General features: G+C 41.9%; 1 protein-coding gene across 11 annotated transcripts in view; it reads right to left on the bottom strand.

Annotated features, from left to right (window-relative positions):
* BRSK2 (BR serine/threonine kinase 2) overlaps window positions 1-25,752 on the bottom strand; it is a 316,083-nt gene that overhangs the window by 8,554 nt on the left and 281,777 nt on the right. For 6 of the 11 annotated variants that reach the window (XM_018076101.3, XM_018076105.2, XM_018076099.3 and 3 more), the window contains 6 exons: window positions 23,329-23,536; window positions 22,225-22,273; window positions 17,411-17,534; window positions 14,900-15,080; window positions 14,167-14,256; window positions 5,793-5,840 (listed from right to left, as the gene is read on the bottom strand). In XM_018076101.3, coding sequence (XP_017931590.1) covers window positions 5,793-5,840; window positions 14,167-14,256; window positions 14,900-15,080; window positions 17,411-17,534; window positions 22,225-22,273; window positions 23,329-23,536 — 700 coding nt within the window. Of the gene's footprint in view, window positions 1-5,792; window positions 5,841-14,166; window positions 14,257-14,899; window positions 15,081-17,410; window positions 17,535-22,224; window positions 22,274-23,328; window positions 23,942-25,752 lie in introns of all 11 variants that reach the window. The other 5 variants (XM_018076103.3, XM_018076104.3, XM_018076106.2 and 2 more) reach the window with 2 other exon arrangements.

The raw sequence follows: 25,752 nt of genomic DNA, 5'->3' as shown, positions 1-25,752 counted from the left end.
TGGTAGGAACTACTCAGATTATCACACAGCATTGGCACAGGTGTCCATGTTACCAGCAGGTGGGAATTTTCAATTGCTACACACCTGGGAAGATCTGAACAACCAACTTGACATTTAAATGCTCTATAACCCGTCCTTGTTCTTACTCCCCTAAAACATCCCATCTCCTCTGCAGGAGGGTGGCCCAATATTTGTGACTAGCCAGAAGCATCCAGATGGCCATTCTTCCTCTATCTTGCACATTTTTTCTCTTTCTCTCATAAATACAAAGAGAAACTGAGATCCCGTTCAGCCTCCCCTTTTATAGATAATATTACTCAGACAGGTAGCTCTTGGGTAATGAGTTAAGAGAATGGTTAACACAGGCAGGAAAGCCTCAAAGAGATGAGGCCTATTTCCTTGCTGCTACCTTCTGCAGAACTAAGGCCTGTGTAATGAATCAGAAACCAAACGTGTCTGTTACTGATGAATAGCTCTGGCCAATCCAGCACCACCACATAACATTCAAAAAAGGAGACATGATGATGGAGACGGAAGGAATCATACATTCATTTGGACAGCTGGTGGCACTGAAAGAGCAGACAAGGATAGCAGTGGGATGAAGAGATGCCAGATTCTGTTGTGGAATCATGCTGTTCTGGAAAACTGGATGGTAAAGGACTAAGCCCAAGAATTCTTTGTATCTGCCTGTCCTTTTATGAAGATCTGCCTGCACAAGTGTGTGCTGAGAGGGGAAGGTGATGACCCACACTCGTAAAGCCACAACAAATGATAGTATTGCTGCTACCCATTCTCTAAGAGACTTCTGCTGCTTCATTCCAATCCTTTTTGTCTATAAAAATGCCAAAAATGTATTGGTACTTCATAATATGATTTTGGTCTTTTCTGCCAGATAGATGTTCATGTATTATGTTATAGGTTTTAAGTTCTCTGACTGTTCCTATGGGAGAGACGACCTGTGTATGCTTGTGAAATGTTGCTTCCTCATTTCCACCAAGTCAATCACTTCAAAATATGATTTAATCTTCTCAGAAGGTCATCTTAAACTTAGCTTAGTACAGCAGCTTAGTACACCATGTATTTCCATGCAGTATCCTGAAACACTGGCTATTATAAATAAAGTACTGTGATCTCAATTAAGAGTGAGATATCTGTGTTTCCTGTATTAGATATTACTATAGAGAAAGAGGAAAAGATCTTGTATTGGACAGTAAAAATCTCACCATAGCTGTTGAAACAGGATCTGACATGAAACAAATAGTTCACTAAGTCTGGATTCATTTCTAATGCCAAGTTGCCTTTTTTGTGGCTACCTTCTTCTACAGTGCAAAAACATGAGGCATGAATTGGAAAAGAAATGTCTCCCAAACACACCACTAGACTGAAGACATTACAACTACAGTATGTGGGGAGGCAGTCATTCATCTGGACAGCAAAGGATACCGGCAGAATGAGCAGGGGTAACTAAGAAACCTGGCTTGAACTCTTTAGAACATCTAACTTACTGCAATCCACCCATTATGAATGAATATGTGATCTTTCAGGTGGGTCTTCTTTTTGTCTCTTCACAGTGTGACAGTGGTGAGAAGAGCCTTTCAGCAGGGAGGGCAGTGTATGTTTTTTTCTGCAGATTTCAGCACCGGTATTTCTGCCATCAGTTACAGCTTTTTGAATGCAAATAACCAACCTCATCTTCCATCAAACAGCTACTTTGTGAGAAGCAGGATTACTCTAATTAATCCCAATATGGGTCAGGATCATTTCCAAGAGCACCAAGTCCAGATATTTGCTGCTGCTGCTGCTTACACCAGCAGTCTCTAAATCAGCACTCACAAAGCTACAGGCTGCAATTGCAACCCAAATGTGATGCAACCAGTTTAAAACTGCAAAATGTTTCCTAACTTCTCAAGTAGCTTGAGATGGCATCGACATGGGCTCACATCTGTATGAATCAAACTGTGATTGCAAGGAGCTATGAAGAGAAGCCTTTACTGCAGTGCAGTTGCCCTGTATGCACTGAGGATGATTGGCCACAGGCAACAAGATCAGATGGCTCTGAATAGGAAGTCCTGAACGTCAAGTCCTAAACACTGGAAGCAAGAGATCTGACTGAGATACTCTGGCGAGATATGAAAGGCAAATGGACTTGCTGTGCTTCTGCTTCGATCAGATCGTTTTGGTGATAGCCACTGGTACACACAAGGATCCAAAAAGCTTTTTGTTTAACTCTGGTGCAAGGAATTGTAAGCAACAATACAAGATAAATATTTAAAAATAAACGCAAGGTCTTCTTCCCAGCCTGCACAGGGTTATGGTCTAAGATTTTGCAGGAACATTTTGCAGTGCCCAACATAACAGCATGATTTGGCTGGAGCTGTAGCAAGCCAGCGTTCTCATGGAGCTGCACCAGTTATACATACTAACCTCCTCCTCCTCCTATCATCACCCACTTTCCATGGACGTGCCACTGATGTAACTCAAGACTTTCCTGAGAGTCATGAGAGATGGAAAACAACAAGCAAAGATTGCCTTACTTGGAAATAAAATTCATCCTTGGATAGCTGCAGTGGAGACTGGAAAGTTTACAGGCTCCCTGGGGTATCTCAGAAGGTACAGCGGAGGATAAGGAAATTTTTTCAGAGCTTTCTGTCAGCATCCAGCACCTTGGCAAAACATACTTACTAAGGACTCCAAAAAACTAAAAATGGCTAGGAAGGGGAGCCCAAAGACTATACACCAGCTTTGCTATTAATTCAACCACTCAAAGAAATTCTAAGCTCACTATGTAAACAACTTAAAGTCATTAAAGTTTGTGAAGACAGACTTTTTTCTGAACAAGGACTACTGAAATTGGCACTGTGGGCTTCTGTGTGGTGTATATCACTGGCTCCAGATCCAACTTGTTCAATCTACAATGAATGATACTTGCTTTCTAATTCCCAGCTTTGTGGTTGAAGCTGGAGGGCTTTCCAGTTTATGTATTATCTTGATTTTTATTTTTAATGTAAAGGCTCTTCAGAACCTATTAGAACCTTAATTATACAAGCTATTCTTCAGTAAGATAGACATTAATACCAGATTAGATGGTGGTAAACAGTTCTCTAAATCCTGCTTCAAAAGAAACAGAATCCAGTTTTTTTTAAGCTGTGCTGATTTTATAAGGCTTAATGGCAGCACACAAAGTGATAAACCTTACTTGTCACTAAACTGATTTGGCTCTGAATACACACAAGGAATAGATCAGCTAAGGTATCACTCCTGTAGGCATTTAGGTTACAGCTGCATTTTCTATGTAAAGATTTTAATTTTTAGAAGGTAAATTTAATCTTACAAATGAACTTCACAGATAAGAGTTTAGTCTTTCTGACAATAGCAATGCCCGTTCCCCTGCTAAGATGGGTGGAAACATAAAATATTCCACCCCAACGTGCATTTCAACTTTATTATGAGCCAAGTTATTTCTTCTATTGTGAAACAGAAGAACTGTTGGCAGCAGTTTTCTAGTTTGCACAGGTAGGGTTGGTACAGCAACTGTTACATCGTTTGGATATTGGCAGCTCCTATGACACACCTTGGCTGTTCAAACATTAACTTGTTTTTCAATGCCAATGGCTGTATGCAAATCACTTCTAAGATTGATGATCACTGCTAGCAGAAGATGAGATAACATTTAAAGGACTAGACAAATTTGTCTTGCTGTTAATTATAACATTCGGTGGTTTATAGTGGGTGAAAAGACATTCCTCATTCCCACCAGAGCTTTCAGATGGCTGAGCATCTGATTGGCTCTCCCTGCTCCAGTGTTAACTCTTTTTGCTAAAATGACATTCTGTGCTCACACTCAGAATACAGAACAACGTGGAGGTCAAAAACCCCACAGTTTTACAGTTCTTCATGCACTATTTGCTATTACTGGATGAACATTGTGTCAACTTCAAGGGGGGTTTCTGATTCTCGGAATCACAGAGGACAACTTGCCAAAAATAGGCTAAGTGCTTGCATCATTCCCTTTCACTCCCCTGTCTAAATCATGGGTTCCTGCACATGGAACAGCTCTTCACTCATATGAGAGGCTGGAGTTCAGCATGATGCAGTCACCACTGCTTATGCTGTTTGTGATTACACCAAGAGGTGTGTGATTTAAAGGAAGCAGCTCCGTTAAACCCCTATAAGCCATTCTTTCTCTTCTCTCCCTTTCTCTGTGTTGTCTATGCTGTAGCTGCCACAAAACAGTCTCCCTGATGGCCTTCACCTTGTCCTCTTTGTCCCTTGTTGGATTGCTGCTGACATTATGACAGCTGGAGGGCCTGCATGAACTGTGAGCGAGCAGTGATGCCCTCTGCCTAAAGGATGCAGAGTACTGGCTGGTTATCTCTGTAGCTCAATTAACTTGCAAGCAATCAGCAGAACTGGAATTTTAGTATTTTTGTATGATGTGAATGCCAGATCCAGGTAAGAAACAAAGTGTTGAGGAAGAAGAGGTATTTGCTGTCTGATGCCTTCAAGAAGCTGAAGGTTTGCCTACAACTGAAATGAGTCACAAGGAGATCAGGAAAGTCAAATAAGAAATCAAACAAGCTCCTTTCAGAGCGAAGGAAAAGCTCCCAGCAAAGCTGCAACTTAAGGGAAAGAGACCATCTGAAATACGGGAAACAGGCCAAATTTTGCCTCAGTTACACATGCATAAACCTAATACTACCTCCACCATGACAACTTCCCTTTATGGTTACAGACTCCACAACAACTCCAGAACAACTTTCTTCAGTTTACGAAGAGGTGGCATGGCAGTTGCAGGTGGAGAGCAGTAGTAGCTGATCACTTCCTCATCATTTTGTCTTCCCTTTCACAGAGATATCTGAATTCAACCTTGGTACCAGAATGGAAATCTAGAGAGAACAGAGTTCTCTCATACAGAATCTACACAAGATATAAGACAAAAACTTCTCTCATAGCATGTGGGTATTCCCACTATTGTATTTGGAGGAATGAGTAGGGGCACAGGTAATGAAAGAAAGAACCCAGTACATGCGTATTCACAGGGGAAGGAAGCCTAGGGGCAAGTTAACCAAAATTCGCATGACCCCAAGTAAGTTGAGCTGCAAGTTTTGCAGGAAACTTTTTTCTTAAACCTAGCAAAATTCCAGATCTTCAGTAGGTTCACTGCTCTTCCAGTGAGAGACATAACATTCTTCCCCGAGATCAGAGTGGAATTATGACAATTTACACTAGCTAAGTGTCTGTCAGATAATATGCAGTGTGTGTTGTGGAGGATTTAAAAGGGTCATACCCCAAGGATATCTGGGGAAGAAGGGGTTGGATGCAAAATAGAATTAAATAATGTCGCATTCCTGTCTCAATAAACAGCAGGAATCCAAGGGAGACAGCAGCTAGCAGGGCAGCATTCAGCTTCAGAGCAGAAAAGGGACTCAAGAATCATGAATCAACGGCAGCAAGTAAAGAAAAGAGTAAAAAAAATCAGGAAAGAAAAGAAAATCACTGGCCTGGGTTACAGTGAGGGAGGGAATCTCATGTTTGTGCTATGAAGGGGAAAGCTGTGGTGGAGCCTGTGCATCTGTGCATGGATGGGGAGGAACAGAAAAAGGGGTATATGCTTGAGTCCTCCAGGTGAGTGAAAGACATAGTGGGCTGTTACAGTGTGGGCAGTCTTGAAAAGAGCGGGGGAGAGCAGGGATAGGGAAGGGGAAGAGGTGGAAGGGACAGGACGGCGCATTATTATGTTGCTCAGCAGGGGCTGGGGAAGGTGAAAAGGCAGAAGGGAAGGAAGTTCTTACCACATTTGGAAAGTCTGCCAGTCATCAACTCCATACAGTTAGTGGTGTCTGGATCATAGAACGGAAAGAGGAGGGGGGGAGGAAAAACATAAAAAAAGGTTTCCACACCTCTGTGCATAAAGTAGTAACTTAGCACATTATTACCTGAAGCAGGAAACATATACACATCTTGGTCTTTACATAACCCAGGCCAAATTCTGCCACCCACTATATGCCAGTGTAAATCTGGCCCTGTGACTGAGAGTGGATGCTGCTTCAATCCCGCTGCCTCCACTCACCCCTTTATCATAGCTACAGGTATCTATGACGTGGGAAATATTCTGCCACCATATAGCAAACTAAAAGCCTTGAATACAGTGTTTCACCTGGCTAGCTTTGAAAGTTAGCCTGCAACAGTCACAAAATGTTCAATCGGCTGATATATCTACATAAAAAACCTGGAGAGAGGGAAGAAATACGGCACTGTGCTATTGCACATGGAATGAGGTTACTTGTACAGCTCAAAAACATCTTTTAGACCCCAAAGGATAATGTCAAAGTTCCAACCTAACTCTGTCTCTCTTATTCAAGTGTAGTCTCTTACTCCTCTTGCTTTCTAGGTCACTATTTAAAGGCAGTAGAAGTACTTCTGGAAAGGGTGGCAGAATCTGGTCCGAAGACACTACTGTCCACTTCGTGTATAGCTCCCATTACCACAGCCTCTGGGTGCTTCCTATGGGGTGTGATAAGCAAAAGGAGCTCTACATGTCAGCTTTAAAACAGAAAGGACCAGCCCAGCTGGACACTTCCATGTGGAAGCTGCTGGCAAGCCAGATCTGCTGCTGTCAGCCAGGATTCCCTTGCACTTGGGATCTAAATCATTGCGTTCATGGGCAATTCACTGCTGAGCAAGAGGCTACCAGTTAAAGCACTAAGCTCAGTCTCCGATCTCCTCTTGCCTGGGATCCTGATGAACACTTGGGTATTTAAGAAATATCCTTCTCAGAAACACGCACACATATGCTGAAAATCCATAACTGCCAGGAGGCTTTAACTACCCCCTGTTTGCTCTAAAGTCTGCAGGACAGAGGGAAAGATAATTTCTCAGCATTCCTCCCCTTAAATATTGAGAAAAGTAATTTCATAAGAGCAGGAAGGGGTGTTGGATATGCTTGGGTAAGCTGAACCCATGCTAGAAGAGCATCTTTTCTGATGCAGCCAGGCCTGTGCTGTGTGGATCATTTACAAAATCATGGAGCAGAGAGGGCAAGTGCTTGGTCCAGTCACACTGGTCAAAGCATCTAAGCAGCAGTTATATGCTCTCCATCCCCAAGGCTGAAGGTGGGCTGGCAGAGGTCAGTGGGAGATGATACCCATGGAATTTCTCTCAGAAAGGCACAAGATTGAGAGAAAGGGAGAAAAGGGTGGAGGTGAAGGAGAAGAGAGCATTCAAGAACTGGAACAACGTATCAGAGGTGTCAGAGAGGCCTGGAGTTTACCTGCCTTTGAAATTCTTTGGCTAGTCTGGCAGAGTGAAGACAGACTAATCTCCCAAAATATATTTCTCCCTGAAGATGCCTAGCAGATCTGAGAAGTGCCTGATTGGGTCAGTGACCCAAAGTCACATTCACAGGTTTGGATCATTTTTTTTCTTTAATAACTTGGAGAAGTTTGTTGTCTCATGCCTTTCAGTGGTTCCTGTCCAGTCCCCTCATAGTCAACTACACTCTGCTGTAATGCAGTGTGATGCAGATCTATAGTGGTAGAGCTCAGAGCATTCACCCAATCATTAGCAGAACTTAGCTTTGAAATAACACGTAAGAGCAAAGAAAGTCTCAAATAGAGAAAAAAAGACTGTTTCTGACTCCACCCTCCAACACCTGGAATTTTCCCCTCAAGTGTATCCACACTAACTGGCCACTCAGTAACTAGCAGTCTGGAAACAAAAAAGGTCACATTTGGATAATATCGGAGCAGGTAAACATTGCAGCTAGTTACTAAGAGTCTCCTGAAACTGGTATTTCTGTTTCATTCTTAATTTAGTTAATACTGTCTTTTTTTCTAAGTCATTTGCAGTCAGCATAGGTCTCTTTAGTATTTAAAGCTAATTGTGTAACAGATCTACAAACATTCATTGTGTGATCAGAATACAAACTGACAGATCTACACAGGAGAAAAGGACTGTAACAGAGGCTTTTTGGCAGCATAACATCTTGGGCTCTGTACTCCATTTTATTCCTAAAAACATAAATTTGCATGGTATGGTATTACTTTCGATGGATAGGGAATTTTTTTTTAAAACATGAGATCATGGAAAAATCAAAGGAACACTAATGAAACCCCTACCTTGTCTTTCTTAAAACTTTAATGCACATATTCATACACAATGCATAATTCGCATTCTCTGTATTGCCATGGCTAGTCCCAGGAACTGCATAGGAATTAATTTTTATTTGTAATGTCTTTCCAAGACCTGATCAGACTGTTTTTCCCCAATTCCTAAGGCGCAGTCAGCATGGGCACACAAGGACCAGTAGCTCATATTGCATTACTTAAAAGACTAACAGTGTTAATGTGCCTTCAGCTTCTCTTTTATAATAATTACTTTAATACTTCTTTCATTTCCATCATATTGTAACATCTGCTTTAGTAAATACTCTACATGATAAAGTATTCCATCATTTTCAAGTAGAAATTTCATTCTAATTAGAAAGTCTTAGATTCTTGGCAGTCAGCTTCTGCTCATAGATACTAATCCACAACCCAGTGACTGTGGGATCCAGGTGTCATGTGAAAGGAATAAAGTCAGGGTCCAAAGGCTTTTAACTGTCTGAGAAACGTTGATGGGTCATGTAACTGCATTTTTCATGTGTCCTCTTTAATTTTTTAATTAAAGCATAGTAGCAGTGTCAGATCTCAATCCTTCTGATGATAAGGGAATTCCTTATTTCATAGAAATTGCTGGCAGTCCTTCACACTTTGGATTTGACCAAGACTCTTTTATATATGACATCCAGTTCAACTCATTAACAGATGGCAAATATTTTGGTTAAAATAAGGCTTTCCTTCAAAAGGTCAAACAAGTTCTGAATCCATTAAAAATTGCCAGTGTTCTGTTGAATTTTCTTTCACAATTTTCTTTATTCTTTAATTTCTGCATTTCTATCCCACATAAATTTCACAATGAAGTCATCTAGTTTATGATGCTTCTGATATCTCTGATTCTGAGACTTGTCCCAGCCCAGGAAATCTCACCCAAACAGCTGCTCCTCTGAGATCTCCAAATCCAGGGCTAGATCCCAGAAAGCACTGAGCAGCTCCTGCCAGATGCTCACAGTCCCCAATAAACAGGGAGGGAGATGATGTCAAGGGAGCCACCAGTTCCTCTGGTCCAAGGCAGTTATCATTCAGATTGAAATTCCCCAGTGTTAGTGTGCTTATTTGAAATTCTCTGTTCTCTTATCAAAACCCTGGAGAGTCTAGACTTTTTTCTACATGCTTGATTTCAGAACTACCAGTAAGTATTTCAGATAAGTTTAATGAAGGCTGTTCAGTAATAATACTAAGGCTGTTCAGCAAAAAAACAGGGCTCTGCCAATCCAACTAGGCATTAGAGGGCACCTCTTGTAGGTGGGAACCATGATAGCAAGATGAAGTAATTACTCCAGACACTACAGGAGTGGTAAGACATAAAGAGTCACACAAGATTGCAGGAAACAAGAGAAACTTGGGACCTGGATGAACCCCAGAAAAATTGACTTGTGATCCAGTTTCAAAATGGCTCTTGAAGAGTCCTTGTTTTGAGTCTGTAGCTGGAAATTCACCTTGCAAAGCACTTCATTTGCTCCTTATTCCCTTTTAAGTCTTGATGATAAAATCCTTTGCACATTTGGAAACTGAGTTTCTCACTAATTTTTTTGTAGCAATTTAGCCTACAGCTCTTGTGAGCCATAAAATACCCAGAAATCACAAATCAGTGTTCTATCGAGAATTTGCACTGCTCTATTTTGAAGCTAGATATGGTCTCTAAACACTTGTTTATGCTGATGAAAGGCACTTCCAGCAGTAATACTGAGATGCTCTGAGCTTTGAGATGTCAATGGTTAAAATCTGATATGAAGCCAATAAATACAATAAGGAAAGAGAAAACCTTTCCCAAAGAAGTTATAAAGGTTATTTCAGCATAGCTGATTGCCCAGAACATGGGAAAATGGAAAAAAAATAAGAATATGCAGCACCCCACACTTAAAATCAAAGCTCAAAGAAACAAGGAAGTATTAGGGAAATAAAAATTGATACACTGTGAATGATCACAGATGGCTTTTGCATGTCCCTATTCACCAGCTGTTACTATTACTCTTTTGTGCAAAGGCATCAGAGAAAAACAGATTATGATTTAATGGAAAGAGTGCTGGGCTGAAACAAAGGCACAAATCTGAAATATCTTCCTCCATGGAGAGAGATCTTTTTATCCCAGCAAAGGGCAGTTTGCCCAGGGATTACCTAAGTAGTTATACCTGAGTATAAGACTCCTGGATGGAGCTATACATGGATGAGAGATGAGGTTGGCTGCTCTCACAGACAGTGAGATTCACTCTTGATGCAAAAGGGACTGTCCTTTCATGGTCTTGCTGGGCTTAGTGGCTTTTGATACCAGTAACAAGTATACAAGGGCAGCTGTTCTGGTTTAGACCAAGGGCCAAAACCATCCAGTGCTCCGTCTACATCAGCAGCCACAAAGACACGCAAGAGTGTAACAGCGGGCCAAGCAGATACTTCCTAACACTGCCTTGCTCACCACTATCAGGTCAGAGATTTCCTGAGCCTGCTGCTGTTTGTCTGTTGAGCAATTCCATAAAGATTTTTCTGCCAGGGATTTGTCTAGCCTCCCTGGGAGTAAGAAGTACTCAGGGGAAGATGAGCATCTGCAAGCTCCTCACATGCAGAACCTGCTTCAGCGAAGAGTTCCACAGGTCTTAGATTATGTGAAGAGATGCTTTCCAATATTTTTTTTGGTACTTGACTTCCACTACTTGCATATGATGGTCTCTAGTTCTTTCATTGGAAGAGAAAATGAACAATTGATCCCTATTTACTTGTAACTCATGCCAGTCATGAGTTATAGACCTGGTACTGTCTCAGCAATCATAGCACAGAGGTCCTTAAACCTTAGATTAGAAAGCTGATATGTTGCACTAAATTTGACCAACTAAGCAGTGGCTTTTAGAAGTACTACATTAACTTTTGGAATGGATTTCATTTATTTACACATTTATTCAGGTAAGGGAGGGAATCTATTTTCCTGCTTCAGAGTATGCCAGAAGGAATATGCACAGCCAGTCTTAGAAAGGAAAAATGGAAGTGAATGAAGGGATATATGGAGGAAGGGAGATTATCAGGTGCTCAAGTATGACACAGAAACACATCTGCCTAGATCAGGTACATAACAGGCTCACACACACACACACACACACAGATGCATGGGCAACATGACATCTACAAACACTGTTGAGAGCTGGAGGAAATGAAAAAGAGGGAAGTGCATTCTGAAACCCAGGCAAGCCGGCTCAGTGGGCTGGCATACTGCATAGCAGATCAAAGAGGGGCAGGAGAGAGAATGACTGTCAGTGACATATGCTTATTAGGCCTTGCTATTCTGCTTTATACTGAGTTCATTGAATCTTCCCCTTTTGCAGGTCTCACTTTATATGCATGCGCCTTTCACAGCTGGTTTTCATCATCCCACCTGTAATGGCATCTGAACTAAAAGTCAGGAGAAACAACTACAGAGGAGATGTCTGTGTACAATGAGCTGGGAAAATATCCAGTGCTGGACAGTATTGTTGGTTAGAGACAGCAATACACTCAGAGCCACGGAGGAGGCAAGTCCAAGTGAACTGTGAGCTCATTCTGTTGCAGCGCTGGACTGCCTACAGAGTATCCTCAAACCATGAACCTCAACAGGAGCCCAACCACCACAATTTCTGTGAGCTGTTCAGAGCTGGGCATGTGGGAGGGTAAGAGAAACAGAGAAGACTTTGCCTCGTTTTTAGTGAGAAAAGTTGATTAATTCCATGACAATTTCTAGGAAGCTCTTGCACACATCTTTCCAACTACAGACAGCCAGCTAAGCAAGGTGCTGAATGCAAACTCTGCTGTCCTTTATCCCTTTTTTCTTCTCCTTACTCTCACTGACTGGGGATGTGAACCATAGGGCCTCTTTACTTTGATGCATGGGTTGTCTCTTTTTGGTAACAATCCTTTTATTTCCCCTCCCTTCCTTTTCTCTTCTCCTTGTACTCCGCTCCAATCTAAGATTTTCAGGTTGACTTCTCTCATTTTCAAGAGACTTGCATACTCCTGACCAGGTCAGGTGATGCGGTACAGAACAGTTTGGCACCCTGTCTCATGAGCTGTCTTGCCTGGTTAACTTCCCACCCAAGGGAATTCTCATTTTTAAATTTCAAGAGACTATTAATTTTGGTTTTGCTCCATGTGGAGTCACCTATTTCACTCTGGCTTTAGAGATCAGGCTGGGTTTTCCCCACTAGAACAACATATTCTCAGGTTGTTTTCAGCAGTAGAAATCATGTGATTTTTCCATTCCAGAACCAGAGCAAAACTATAAGTCAGATACATTTTTCACAGCACAGTTTGCCCATAACATCTCCCTGAACTTTAATCAGTTGAATGGTTTTTATTCCTGCTATAATATGACTTTCTTAGGGAGATATCCTGCCTCACATGCAAGTGTGCAACAGGGTTCAAGTCTTTCCAGAGAGCTGCAGTAGCTAGGACATATTAGGGTGAAGAAGTTAAGAGAGATCCTCAAGTAATTTACTTTTAAAACAATTTTTTCCTCACAGGAAAGTAAGAGTACACTTCCTTCTCTAAGAAATAAGGAATGCTTGAATATTGTTCACATATCAGGAGTAATATGAAATACACTTACAGGATGCTTTTCTATCTAATTCCCCTCACCCCCACTTAACCCCAGCATTTCCCAAGAGGAAGAGCTGGCAGAAAATTCTGGCTGCTTCCTTGAGTTTGATTTAATTTCTGAAGTCCAGACAGCAAAAACCTCAATCAACCATAGTTGTAGTGTCCTCATCTTCCCTGTTTCCGAACAGAATAACCCATGTGCTGGGCACCACTGCAATCCAGCATGCAGAAGGTCAGGCAGTGCTGGAGGCCAAAAGTAAAGTGGACACTGAACTGAGCATACTTCTCTGTCAGGTACTAAGCATACACACTTCTAGATGGAGTTATTTTATCTTCAGCTGCCAAAGCCACACTGTTAGACCAGAAGGATGTAACCCATATGTGCAATGAGCCAAGGACATCTGGGATTTAATTGCAGGATGCAATGCCAACCTAACTCCCACACTTTTGTCTTGGCTTGTTCACACAAAGGTCAAGCACAGAATTTGGCTCTAAAGTATAATATTTATTTACTTCCTTTTCATCTCCCACTCCTCCTGACTCTTTCTCTCCTTCCTCCAGCTTCTGCTCTCTACCTTGCTCCTATTTATTCCCTGTATCTGCACATTCTTTCTGCTTCTCCCTATTTTTCCTTCCTTGAAGCATTCCCAATAGCTCATCTGCTTTAAGTTTTCAATTTTCACCTTCTTCTTTGTTCTGTCCTTTCAAAGGAGAGAAGAATTAACACTGATATTTTTTGTGTGTGCAAGCACTACTGTTCAGAGTGAACACTTGCTACATGATGGTGGGATGAAGCCAGTTTCTGTATTATCAATTCAGGCTGCCTGCACATTCAGATTGATATCACTGCACAGGGTAACACACATAAGGATTTCTCTACCACCATGAGGAATTGAAATTTACTTTTCAAATAGGTAAAATATAGCTTTTGCAGAACCTTAGTGTATAATTTGTGCTACCACAGTATTGAGCCAAGAATTTGATCACACTACTGGAAACTATTAACCACCTTCTGACCATTTGTTAATGGCTAGGTTCAAAGTAGCTCTCAACTTTGTTCTGAGACCCTCTGAAGCTGGAGGTTTCTAAAGCATGCCTGAGGGGTTTGAAACTCAGGTATCTTCTAGAGCATGTCCCTATTCTGGGATATTTTGGAGCTGGAGAAAATCTGGAAGGTCTACTGATGATGTAGCTTTTGATGGAGAAGTGGGCAAATGGCTCTTTGGGCGGGCGGAGGGCAGAAGCTGTTCAACTGGGGAATGCACTGGGAGCACTGGAGTGGGAATGAGAAAGGGAGGAGTAGGGTGGGTGCAGGGAGTTACTGCTCTGTCCGAATGGAGCTCGTTTATTGCTGTGATCAGAGGGATGGCCTCCCTCAGCCTCCTGGTACCGAGAGGCATTTCACCTTCCTGTCCCTGCTGAAGCAAGGTGCTCGACAGTAGAAACTACTTACCTGATAACTGCTGCACTGAAGGCTGGTCATGTGTGCTTAACAACTGTGCCTGAATGGTTTCTACTACCCTCTTAAAGCGACGGCTTGGACCTGTGAGGAGAGAAGAGGCACAAATGGCTGTGAGAGGAATGGGAGTCCATATACAACCCAGGCTGGAGGGGAAGCATCACAAGTATCTTCCCGTCAGTCTTGTCCCCAGGAGTGTACTGACAGTGTCTCTGTCCTTCAGCCAAAGGGACTGTGGTGTGCTGAACTCAACAGGAGGAAGAATGGCTTCTGGGCTCCTTTTGTGAAGGCATAAAAGGTGTGTGGGGGGTTGTTTGTTTTAAACCCTGGGGGGGACATGTGGCCACCCAGAAGAAAAAGGTGAGTGAATGTTTCTGTCAGAAGGAAGAAACTAGTGGCCTCACAATGCCCTGCTGAGACTCTGAGACTTTTGAGTGAAACACGGAGACAGTACCATGAGATATTCCAGATCTGATGTACAGAGCAGCCATTTTAGCACTAATCGTGGAAGTGGTAACTTCACCTTTTGGGAATCTCTTTCCCTGCCTGCCACTTCCATCGCTACCAACACTATTTTTGTTCCAAATGCCCTCCTTTCCCCTGTCTGAATTTTCCCCCTGAGGCTAAGACAGTTATATTCTTTCCTCTGACAGAGCAATTTGCAGGCCTCTATTGTCAGCAAGGACAAAGCCAGCTTGCACCCATTTTAGAGCTTTGCCATGGTTACCTGATAAGAGTGTGAAAGTGACAGAATAGATCCCGTTCTCCTTTTGCGCCTCTCCCCCTTCTGTGTACGTTATGTCCACCTGGAACTTCACTGGCTTCTGGAAGACAGCAGGACCTCCCGTGGACTTATATTCTGCACGGAAACTTGTCTGTGAGATGACACTGTGACTGAGACTTGGAATCTGAAACAGGTTGGTAGAAGAAGGTAGTAGAACTAGTGCACAAAGTGAAAAATTTGCAAAATTCTACTTATAACAACACACATTTCCAGAGTGGATAACATTTGCTAGATCTGCTTCTGGTCTTGAATTCATAAAGTACAGTGTTCTTGTGAAATCAGTAAGACTGTAGATTGCTTGGCACCACAGAAGAATGCACTGCTGCTTACAGGACTGATCCAAATTTAAAGGTTGAATATTGGCGGAATACCCATCATGCTTATAAATGTACACATGTTGCTCAACTTCATACACTCAGTTTTCCTTTTCCTACTCATCTGCCAGTTTTGAGAAATGCCTTTTTCCTGAGTAAAAACTACTATTAAGAGAGTGGGTAGTAAATTGGTGGGATATAAAAAGCACTCAAGTGGCCTGGTCTGATCTCACAGCTGATCCTGTTTTGAGCAGGAGACCTCCTGAAGACCTTTCCAACCTCTAACTGCTTGGTGATTGATGTCAAACAGACATCAGGACACAGAGCAGACACTTAGACAAGCACCTGAGATATCCACAGGGAAAGTATACCTGCAAATAACTCACCCAAACCATAACTCCTACCAATATGTAAAAGAACTCTGAGAAACTTCATTGTATCATGCAATATCTGTATCTTCAGACTCATGGTGGAATTTCATAACTGCCTAACTTTCAAGCAGTTACCATTCGCGTTTTCTGCCAAAATGTAACATACTCATATTCTATTTACTGCTTCATAAAGGAACAGATTAAAAAAAAATCAAATTTGGAAATCTGGTCTCTAATTTAGAAGGAAAAGCAAAGATGAGTTCTTTGAGAAGCTGACTTTAAGGACTTAATTGCAGGTTGTGACAGTGCATTTAAGTTTGAAGGTTGCTGAAAGAGACGATTCACTGGTTTTGCACACAAATCACTACATCACACCTAAACCCAGACATGTGGGATACACACAGAATCACCACTACAGACAGCAGTGCATGCTATGCCCACAATATAAACCCAGAAGCACAGCTAAATGCATGAAACTGATACGGTAACGTGGCTGCTTCACATCAATCTGAGATGGACACCAGTGTCTGATGCACGCTGCTATACTGCATTTACTCCTTGTACGCTTGTATAGTTACAAGGGTTACGGATGGTTTTTTGGAAGAAATTCATTGCATCATGATCCTCTGTGTTTGTTACAATAAATAAAACACTGTTCTGGTGTCACCCTGGGGGGGTTCACACCTTGTGGTGCCTCTGTGTGTGTGTGGGGGGAGGGGGTGTCCCAGGGCCGTTTTGGGAGGGTGGCAGAAAACCCAGACTGGATTTCTGCCAGAGTACGGAATGGGGGAAAATGGGAACTGGATTTTTTCTGGAGTACAGCATGGGGGAAAACCCGGACTGGATTTTGGCCAGAGTACAGAATGGGGAAAAATGCAGACTGGATTTTGGCCGGAGTATGGAATGGGGGAAAACCTGGACTGGATTTTTCCAGAGATTGGATTTCAAAAAAAAAAAAAAAGAGGGTTGGACTTGATGATCTCAGAAGTCCTTTCCAATCCAGCTGATTCTATGATTCTATGATCATAGAGATTAAAATGGAGTTCAGTATTTTATGGAAAAAAAATCAGCAAACTATATAAGAAATTAAATCTCCTTCTCTTAATGCTATTAAAAAAGTCTAATTATGTTGTTGACTACCTTGAACTGAAAAATCTCTTAATTTAACTTTGCTGTGCTTTTTCTTCACTGGTACTTCTTGACAATGATAGCAAGGATCTTCTATAGGAAAAAAATTACAATTTCGCTCTGCTTTCTTATCTTGTATATAAACTGCATTTGCAACATTTGATACTCTGGTCACCAGAGGAAACAACCCTTCTTTCTGCACTGAAGTGGAGATTTAAAGTAACAAATGCAGATGTAAGACAGGATTTTTGTCTGACTGAAGTGGTGGAGGGCTTACCCAACAAGGGAAGACCCAATTTGCTGGCCAGACCAGTAACTGCAAGGTTAGTTTGACAAAGGAGCAAATTGCTGTCTTGATACCGTGCCCAGACCAGTGTGCTCTAACTGCAGTGTTATTCCAAACACTGGCAACCTGGAGACCTTGCCAAGAAGGCTGAAATCTCTTCTCACCTTAGAAAGCATTATCTACACTTAGTAACTCACACACAGCCCAGTGGAGGCCTGAATTGACAGGTTATGTACATTAAACCCACAGAGCCTGCACTTGAAGGAGCAGAGACCCTGTCCAGTAACATAAGGCACAAGGAGTCCTGGAACTGACCAGAGGGCAGTGCCTCCAAGAGGCAGCTGGGATGACTTACCGAGAGGAAAGCGTGGACTATATCAGCCTTAATGGAGCTTAGTGGTTTGTCCTTAATGACCACAAAAATCTGTTCTTCTTTCTCCAAGTTGATGAAGTTACCGAACCAGGATTTTTTGGCAAGCCTGATGTGATGAAAAGAAAGAGATGGTTTAGAGTACTGAGTACTATTTCTTAAACACCCCTAGCTGGAAAAAGAATTAAAAAATACACAAGAAAGTTTTGATAACACTCCAGATTTGATGTTATTGTTAATAGTAAGTGGAAAATAGTGTCAGAGAACATCTAGAACAACGTTTCACTTAGTGAAAACTGGTAAAATGACAGACCACACAGTCTTAGTCTGGCAGCAACAATGAAAAATCAGGAGCAACAGTAACTCTTTTGACTGAGCCAATACACCGATTAATACTGCATATATAAAGCCCATATAAGCCAGGGGACACATTTCTGGTTTGTCTCCAGGGAACTATTCATTTCATGTGACAATATGCAGATCCTGGCAACACAGAGATTTAAGTTCCTTCCCACTCAATTTCAACTCCTTTGGTGTTATAGGAGTTAAAAAGTTCCTTTTCTAAAGGTGTCCTGTTGGGCTGATGGTACAATCACAAAATCTTACTTTTTAAAGCAAGCTGTAGATTTTACCAGACCTCCAATCTGTCAGTGAGTGAAATCCACTCCCACACAGAGGGTCAGGACAAAGACTGTCCCATTCATTAGTCTAGTTCAGGGTGTCTATATAATGAGTGAACTCTGGTCATCCTACAAAGGAATGAAATTTCAGTACTAAGAAAGAAGATGCCAACACCATGCAAAACAGGTTTTTTGCCATGTCAGGCTTTCCACTGACAGCAGTCCAACTTCACAGTTTCTTTCAGCATCAGGTAGTGGTTTCACCATAAAATGAAATTGTTCTGTTTTTTCACACTGATCGTATCAGTAAATGTTTGATTTTGCTTATTGTTTTACCAGTCCACTTTGTTGACATTACCTTTTAAGTTAAACAGGCTAAAGGAAGAATTCAGGGACATAACTTTTAATGGGAGACACTACCGAGAACTTGAAGGTAGCATCTCTGACAGGTGTGGTTTTGGTGGGAGAGAAGATGCTGTTAGCCATGAGACACAGCCAAAGAATTGCTAGACCAAACTAAACCCAGGGAAAATTCCACTTCCATCAGCCATATTCTAGTAGGGAAGAATTTGGCATGAATGTGTTAGAAATTAAAAGACCTGTCACTAAGAGACTGCCTTTCTTTTCCTCTACAGCATAATTTATAATGCCAAGTCTGGTTTGAAGTATGGCACAGTTTTCACTCATTTTGGTGGACATTCACCACTGAGTGGAAGAAGACAATCTCTCCAGACAAGGAGAACCATCTGCAGAAGGGATTACTATACATCAGTTTTACAGCAAAGCAATGAACAGCTGGAGTGAGTTATTAGTAGACTCACTTTCTGTGGCAAAGGCTCAGACTGAGGCAGAACAAGGATGGGCAGAGACTAGGAGAGAGAGGAGCAAACTAAGAAACTAATTTGAAGTCTAGGCCTTCAGGATAAAGAACAAAGCTTGACCTCAGTATTGTCCAGCAATTTGCACTCATTCCCCATTCCAGAGTGCTCCATGAATAAGTCAGCTCACAGCCCATTTAATGCATGCAGTAGAAAGACCACAACTGGAAGACCACTCACTCAGCTGGGCAAATAATTATTTGCTTCGTTTACTGTCGGCATCCAAAAATAAGAGTACAGAAAGATTCACTTGCAGTTTGGTAAACCAGTGCCCCCCACTCAATTAAAGTGGGCTGGAAAACTGTCACTCCCTAAAATATTCATAGGCAGCTGTAACTAAGCCAGTGAGCCAGAGATTAGCATAGGGAGCAGTAAAGAGAAAGGGCCTCTCATTTAAATGGTCGTTAAGGAGCCAGGGTTAGAGTGTGAAAGAAAATTACATACTAATTAGCTCATGTGTCTCACACACACCATAACAACTCTGCAAGCCCCTGGAGAGCTGGGGCAATAGCTCCCCGCATGTAAAGGGTCTATGCTCATTAGTAAATTAGCACCTGGTTATCTATCTAAAACGGCTGGTTGTCTTAGGCTTGGATGTATCATTATCTGAACCAGGGCTGGCGATACAGACTCCGGGGCCCAGTGGAAGCATGGGCCTGGAAAAGTGTGCATATTTAATTGCAGATCTGCCATGTTAAAATATGGCTTTTCATTTCTGTATTGTCATTAATGGTTTTGTCGGCCCTTCATTTATAGGTCTCTTAACAAGCCCAGGTAAGAAGGGGCCCAGAACATAGGGTGGTTTTTTCCAGTTCAGCATGGTCTGGAGTCTCCAGAATCCAGCTGGGCTCTTTTCCTCGGCAAGGTTATCACCCGTAATACTAACTCTGGATGACTCATTGATAGCCTGGGCTATGCTCCAGCTTGTAAATCACTGGAATTCACTAAATAATTTTGCTGGTGTCGCATAAGATGGAGTAGATGCCAGTGGCCTCTCCTGTTTCTGTAATGAACAGAATCAAGACATAGCACACAGGCCCTGGCTTCTACCCCTGAAACTGGCAGAACTAGTTGTACTCGTACACCTGGGGAATAGGCCCACTGAAGAAGAAGGGACAGCTTTGGAGTAAAATGACACAATAAAGGTTTTTCTCCTCTTAAAGAGCATTAAGTGCTACTAACTTGGGTTAAAATGTGTATGAATCAATGATCTTCAGCATGCTGAATGAGATGATCTAGCATCTCACGAGATCAGGCTGTAAGCAGTACAAAATGTACTTAAAATAAAGAATCTTCTCTTATCATGGTAAACCTCTTAAAGGGGGAATGAGATAGGAGATATGTGGGGGAGGTTGGGTATGCAGATTACACTAGGGAATCTAATCAGGTGCCCAGTTGATGAAAAAGCAAAGAAATTAGCATGTGAATGGAAGCTGGTGCTTTATTACTTCACACTGAATTTCTCACTGCCATAATGTTGTTTCTTTTCCTACTTTTGGAGTGTCTTGACTACATTGCCTTCTGGAGAGCCTCACTGTGTTCCCTCTCTATCCCTGAGCTCATGGATCTGTAACCTCCAGAGGTTTACCTGCTTGGCATAAATAACAGTATTTCTACTTAAGCAAATGGAGCTTTGCAGGTTTAAAGCAGATGGAGCTAAGTCTCTTTAAATGTCATCCCGAACACATTTTCTAGGACTTTTTCACATGAGAAAGAACAGCATTACCCAGACATGTCAAAGTGTATTACCTAATCATCAGGTTTGTTAAACGAATGGCAGTCATTGCTGTACCAGACAGAGCAAGGACACGTATTTATCACTCAAACCATGAGGTAAATACAGCTCTTGATAAGGGTATCTTATTTCTTACAGAAAGAAAGAAAATACTAGAAAAAATAAGACATGAGAAAGTGGACAGTGAGCAACAGACATCTATTGTTAAAATATAATCCAGTTCATTATTTTTTATGACTTGTGCAGCCCAATTGAACTCATTAATTTGGCAATTACACAGAAAATGAAAAAAGGGCCTTAGGCTTTGACTTGCATCCAAACTGCCTCAAATGACAGGCACTTCTCTACACCAGCTTTTAAAGAGTGAGTGGGAAGCAGAGAGGGCAATAAATTAACAGGAAAACTTCCAACAACTTACATACAATGAAGAAGAGAAATTTAATTCTAAAAGGTTTTCTGTTTTAATGGTCTTAAAAACATGTGAGATGAGAGTATTGTATATTTTTTTCATAATGATGTGCTAATTTTATGAAATTCTCTCATGCCTCTCTATTAGTAAATGCTCGAAAGTGTTGAAAACGCAATATATTCAATTCTTCTTCCTGGATTTCTGTTACTAACCTTTACTAATCCCTATTTCTCCCTCTTCTTAAGTCTTTATCTTTCTCCATTATGCAGTACTGCACATAGAGTGCACATTTTACACCAGATAAATACCAAGTCCGGGGAAAGTTGTTAAGACAATACCACAGTCACCAATTACAAAACTTTGTGCCCAAAATTTTCATCCAAGACTCATGAATATTTCATACAAGCATCTTAACAAGAGGCCAAATTGCCTTGGTTGGCAGGGTAAGTCTATGGGCATTGGGTGCACAAACACAAGCTGTGAAAATAAAAAGGAATAATTTGGCATCTGTTGCATATTAGGAAGTGTTTGGAGCAGCACTCTGGCAGGGACTTCCAAACCTGCCATGCAGTGACGCACATTTGTGCAGTGAAATGGCTGAAATGTACGTTGACTTTCAGGAATGAGTCTGGTGAATACGAAATAGCTTCTCCATGTCCCAGTGCTGCTGCCTAGAATTAACACTGCGTTTATTGCAGCCAAAGATTCCTCTGAATTATCTTAGCAGAGGCTTCTGCATGTTATCCTGAGGATGCACTCTCCTGTACTAAAAGGAAGACTATTTAGTGCATAGTTAGTGCCAGTATAAGCCACAGATTAGCCTCTCCACACCTGAAGAGTGATCTATTTGACAAGCAGATGAAAAAAAAGAGAAGGAACATGTTACAAACCCAGCAAATTCAGCAAGCCGTGAGAAAATGAGGTGGTTACTGGGAGACTGTTTCATCACCTGTTGACCCCCAGTGCCATTTCTGAAGTATAGATTTTATCCAGGGTCCTTACCAGAAGAATCATTTAACATCTCTACCCCACCCACAGGAGAACAGGTTACAGATACTGATCTAGTACAGAAATATGTCAGCCTATGACACTGAGACAAGGAAATGACATTGGTATGTGGTAGAAAAAAAAAGGTAGTGTACTGGCAAATTACTTACTCTGGGGATGATTCTGGGGTTAAATTAGACATCTCCTCTGGTGTAGGTACTGCCCATGCACATACAGACGAAGAGAGGGAAGGAGAAAAGAAATTGATGATTCAGTACACCTTTCATTTTCTGCTTGTATACCAATGAAACAACGCTGGCATTGCACCCTCTTGCATTTGCCCACTGCCTCTGCAGACTGGTTCTGACATCTGAACACTGGTCATATGTCTCTAGATCACTGCATCTAATCAAGTGCTGCATTTCAAGGCTCACTTCACCCTTCCTTAAATCATTATGCAATCTTGCACTGGCTTCAGACCCAAACACACTGCTGCAATTCTCTGCAGTTCTCTGACCATCTCAGAGACAATCTCACTGACCATCACAGCTAACTATTTCATGGCTGTGAGCTTCCTTTACGATGGGATCACATCCCAGTACCCTGCAAAACCACATAGTGTTGGGATGTGGTCCCAAGGATAATGCATGTGGCTTCGGGTGCTCTTTGCCTGAATAGAGAAAGCCACCTGGAACTTGAGGAAGGAAATTTTGCACATCTCAACACTCTAGAGACTTTGAAAACTGAAGCAGGCCAGCAGATATGAAGACACTGATTGTATTAGAGAGATTTTTACATCAATTACCAAAGGCAGTAAAAGAAGCATTAACCAAGATCAAAAAAGCTTTGCTTCAGAAGGACAATTTTAGCCTACTGCCACTGGCTGTCTTTTTTTCAGCAGAAGGCTCAGCCTGTGGCTGTGGAGAGGCAGCAGAGCACAGCCACAGGGGAAATGGCAGAGCTCTAAGTTCACTTACAAAACAAGTGAAGAATGTGAAGATAAATTATTCTTGTGGTCTAAGAGCCACAACAGAGATAGTACGAGCTCTATGCATGGAGTATGAAGAGGGCTCAGGAGATGCTCTTGGAGCAGGTGCAATGGCATGACAGAGCCTGCTCACATGGGGATTAGGGCTTGGCTGATGCTATCACTCTCACTTTCATATCAATACTCAGTCCTTGGTAGATGGAATTTGTAGAGCCGGACAGGTATCAACTTCCTGACGAACAGCTGCCCAAATCAGAACCACCTGTATGTTTGGGTGGATACTCACCTTGTAATTTCCGACGATGGAAGCGAGGAGACCCCAGGAAACTATTCTTGATGGAGTTGAGTCGTGTCCTCCATGGCATTCCTCCAATGCTGGGGCTGGATGGTGGTGTTGGGTTGGGTGTGCCTGCTGGGCTCTCCTTTGGCGTATGAACAGGTGTCCCCTTGGGGGTAGGGAGGGGACTTCCCCTTGGAGAGGGGTGAGGGGTGACCTGTATGATGGGGATAGATTTGGTGCTTGGGTCAGTACTAGAAGGGAGCAATCTAACAGGAGACATAGGGTTGGTCTGTACTTTAGGAACAGCCAGCTGTGGGTTAAAGCCGGCAGCAGGCGAGCGGCCCTGAGCATTCTGCACAGGGTTGTTCTGGGAAGAGGGGGCGCTGGCATTGCTGGTAGGGAGTGGGTTGGATTTAGTAGACTGGAGTGGTTTTTCAGCCAATTTGCTCTTGGATGGCAAAGTCTGCGTCTTTGGGTTGGGCTGAAGTGCTGGCTTTGGTTGGAGTACATGTCCAGGCCTGGAGGCGTTCCTACAAGCATCAGGGTCCAAGGAGACTTGGGGTCGGGGAGAGAAAGGGAGGTCGGAGGTCTGAGGGGGGATGAAGAACTTTCTGATAGGCTACGAGACAGACGCAGAGTGTCCATGCACATCAAAAACAGTGAAATACGCATAGAGCGGGCGAGCAGAGAAAGGAAAGTCAGAATAAAATCCATCCGAGTCACAAAGATGCACCATGTCACAAGGAGACACAGGAGATGGAGGTGAAGGGGTAGTGGGGGGAGGGATTTTGCAAAGAAACGAAAACAAACAAACAAACAAAAAACAAAAAAAAGACATGCAGTTAGCTGGGAACACAGCATAATCAACAACAGCAGCAGCGGCAGCAGCAAGAACAACAGTGTCATAACAGGCTTCATCATATTAACCAACCACGTGTCAGCAAAGGAAAACAACAGAAAGAAAAGTACAACAAAGGAACAGTAAAATAAAATAAATTAAAAAATAAAAAAAGAAAGTAACTAAGAAAAAAGAAGAGAGAAATGCCATCTCTCTGGGATTGTTCTGATTGCCCTGCAGTGTGAAAAGCACGATGCTGTAGGGAGGTGAGGAAGGGGAAGAAGAACCACTCAAGCCACAGACAAACTGAGATGTGCCAAGAATGGGACCACCTCTTTCAGCTCCATGTGCCCATGTGCAAACCCAGTAGAGAGATGAAACTCAGAACAGGTGTGTGATACATAGGGAGTGGCAGGTGATACACAGAGTTACTGCACACACCAGTCAGAACCTCTTTCCTTCCTCTTTACCCCTGACTGGCTAATGCACACCCGAGTTGCAGCCACCCATTGCAGAAAGAGGAGGAAAAGGGAGAGTAATGCCACCTGGGCATCCACTCTCCTCTCCTGACCTGGAAGGTTAAATTTCTCCAGCATTCATTTGGAGGCTTCAGAGCATGAAACACCACGAGAAAAATTATGAACTCAGATTGGTGTTCGATTTGTAAACTGCTACAGCAAAAACATCAGTGAGGCCTAGCAAATTTATTTATCTGGGAAGAGATGATATTTTCCATCAGACTTTATGCTTCTCCTGCAACATCCCTCATCGCATCGAAGGACAGCCTGATAATTGGAATTTCTGTCATAAAGTCTCAGCAATATTTGCCATTAAGTCTCAAGTCTAAGAAGAGGGTGAGGTGAGCTATTGTTTTGTAAGACACAGTTTAAAAAGAAAAAGACAAGCAAAGTTCATAATCCATCACAGAGTTATCAAAATGAGATTATGATTTTTTTTTCCGAAACAAGAATATTTACACAAATTAAGAGGCATTTTGGGAAACCATTCATACTTTGACAGCAAACAGCAATAGACAGACTTGGAAGGGTAGAAGCCTTTTAAAGGGATATTAACAAGCTAAAAATCACATTTAAAATAAAACAAATGTCCTTACAAAACACTGCTGTTAACACCTTAGATTACAAGTACTGGAAAAATTGTAAAAACAGAAATTGCTATTCGAGATATTTAGCTTTGGTCTACACTTAGATTATGATTTCTATAAATTATTACCTATGAAAAATGATATATCACCATTATTATTATCCATTCTTAACACCTAAAAGCTGCAATCAAGCACTGTCCAGACATAACATGTACATGTATGTACATGTAACCATGCCTCAAATTTCAGTCCCATGTAAGCACACTTACTAGGGAGTTTACTTCCTGGGTTTGATGAATTAGCAAAATGTTGCCATACTTTAAAAATTGCAGAAATTTATTTAAAGCTTCATTCCTGAAATTGTTTGCATTAAAGCTTTGTAATTACTTCAGAGAACTTAAGAGTTAGGCCACCAAAATTAAAAAAAAAATCACTACATCAAAACATTTGTATTATTATTAGGATTGTAAAGCTAAACTAAAATCTG

The sequence above is a fragment of the Manacus vitellinus genome, unplaced genomic scaffold, assembly GCF_001715985.3.
Source record: "Manacus vitellinus isolate BGI_N305 unplaced genomic scaffold, ASM171598v3 scaffold_30_pilon, whole genome shotgun sequence".
NCBI classification, from domain to species: Eukaryota; Metazoa; Chordata; class Aves; order Passeriformes; family Pipridae; genus Manacus; species Manacus vitellinus.
Note: the sequence above shows the minus strand (reverse complement) of the source record. Positions and strands in the feature narration are given on the sequence as shown.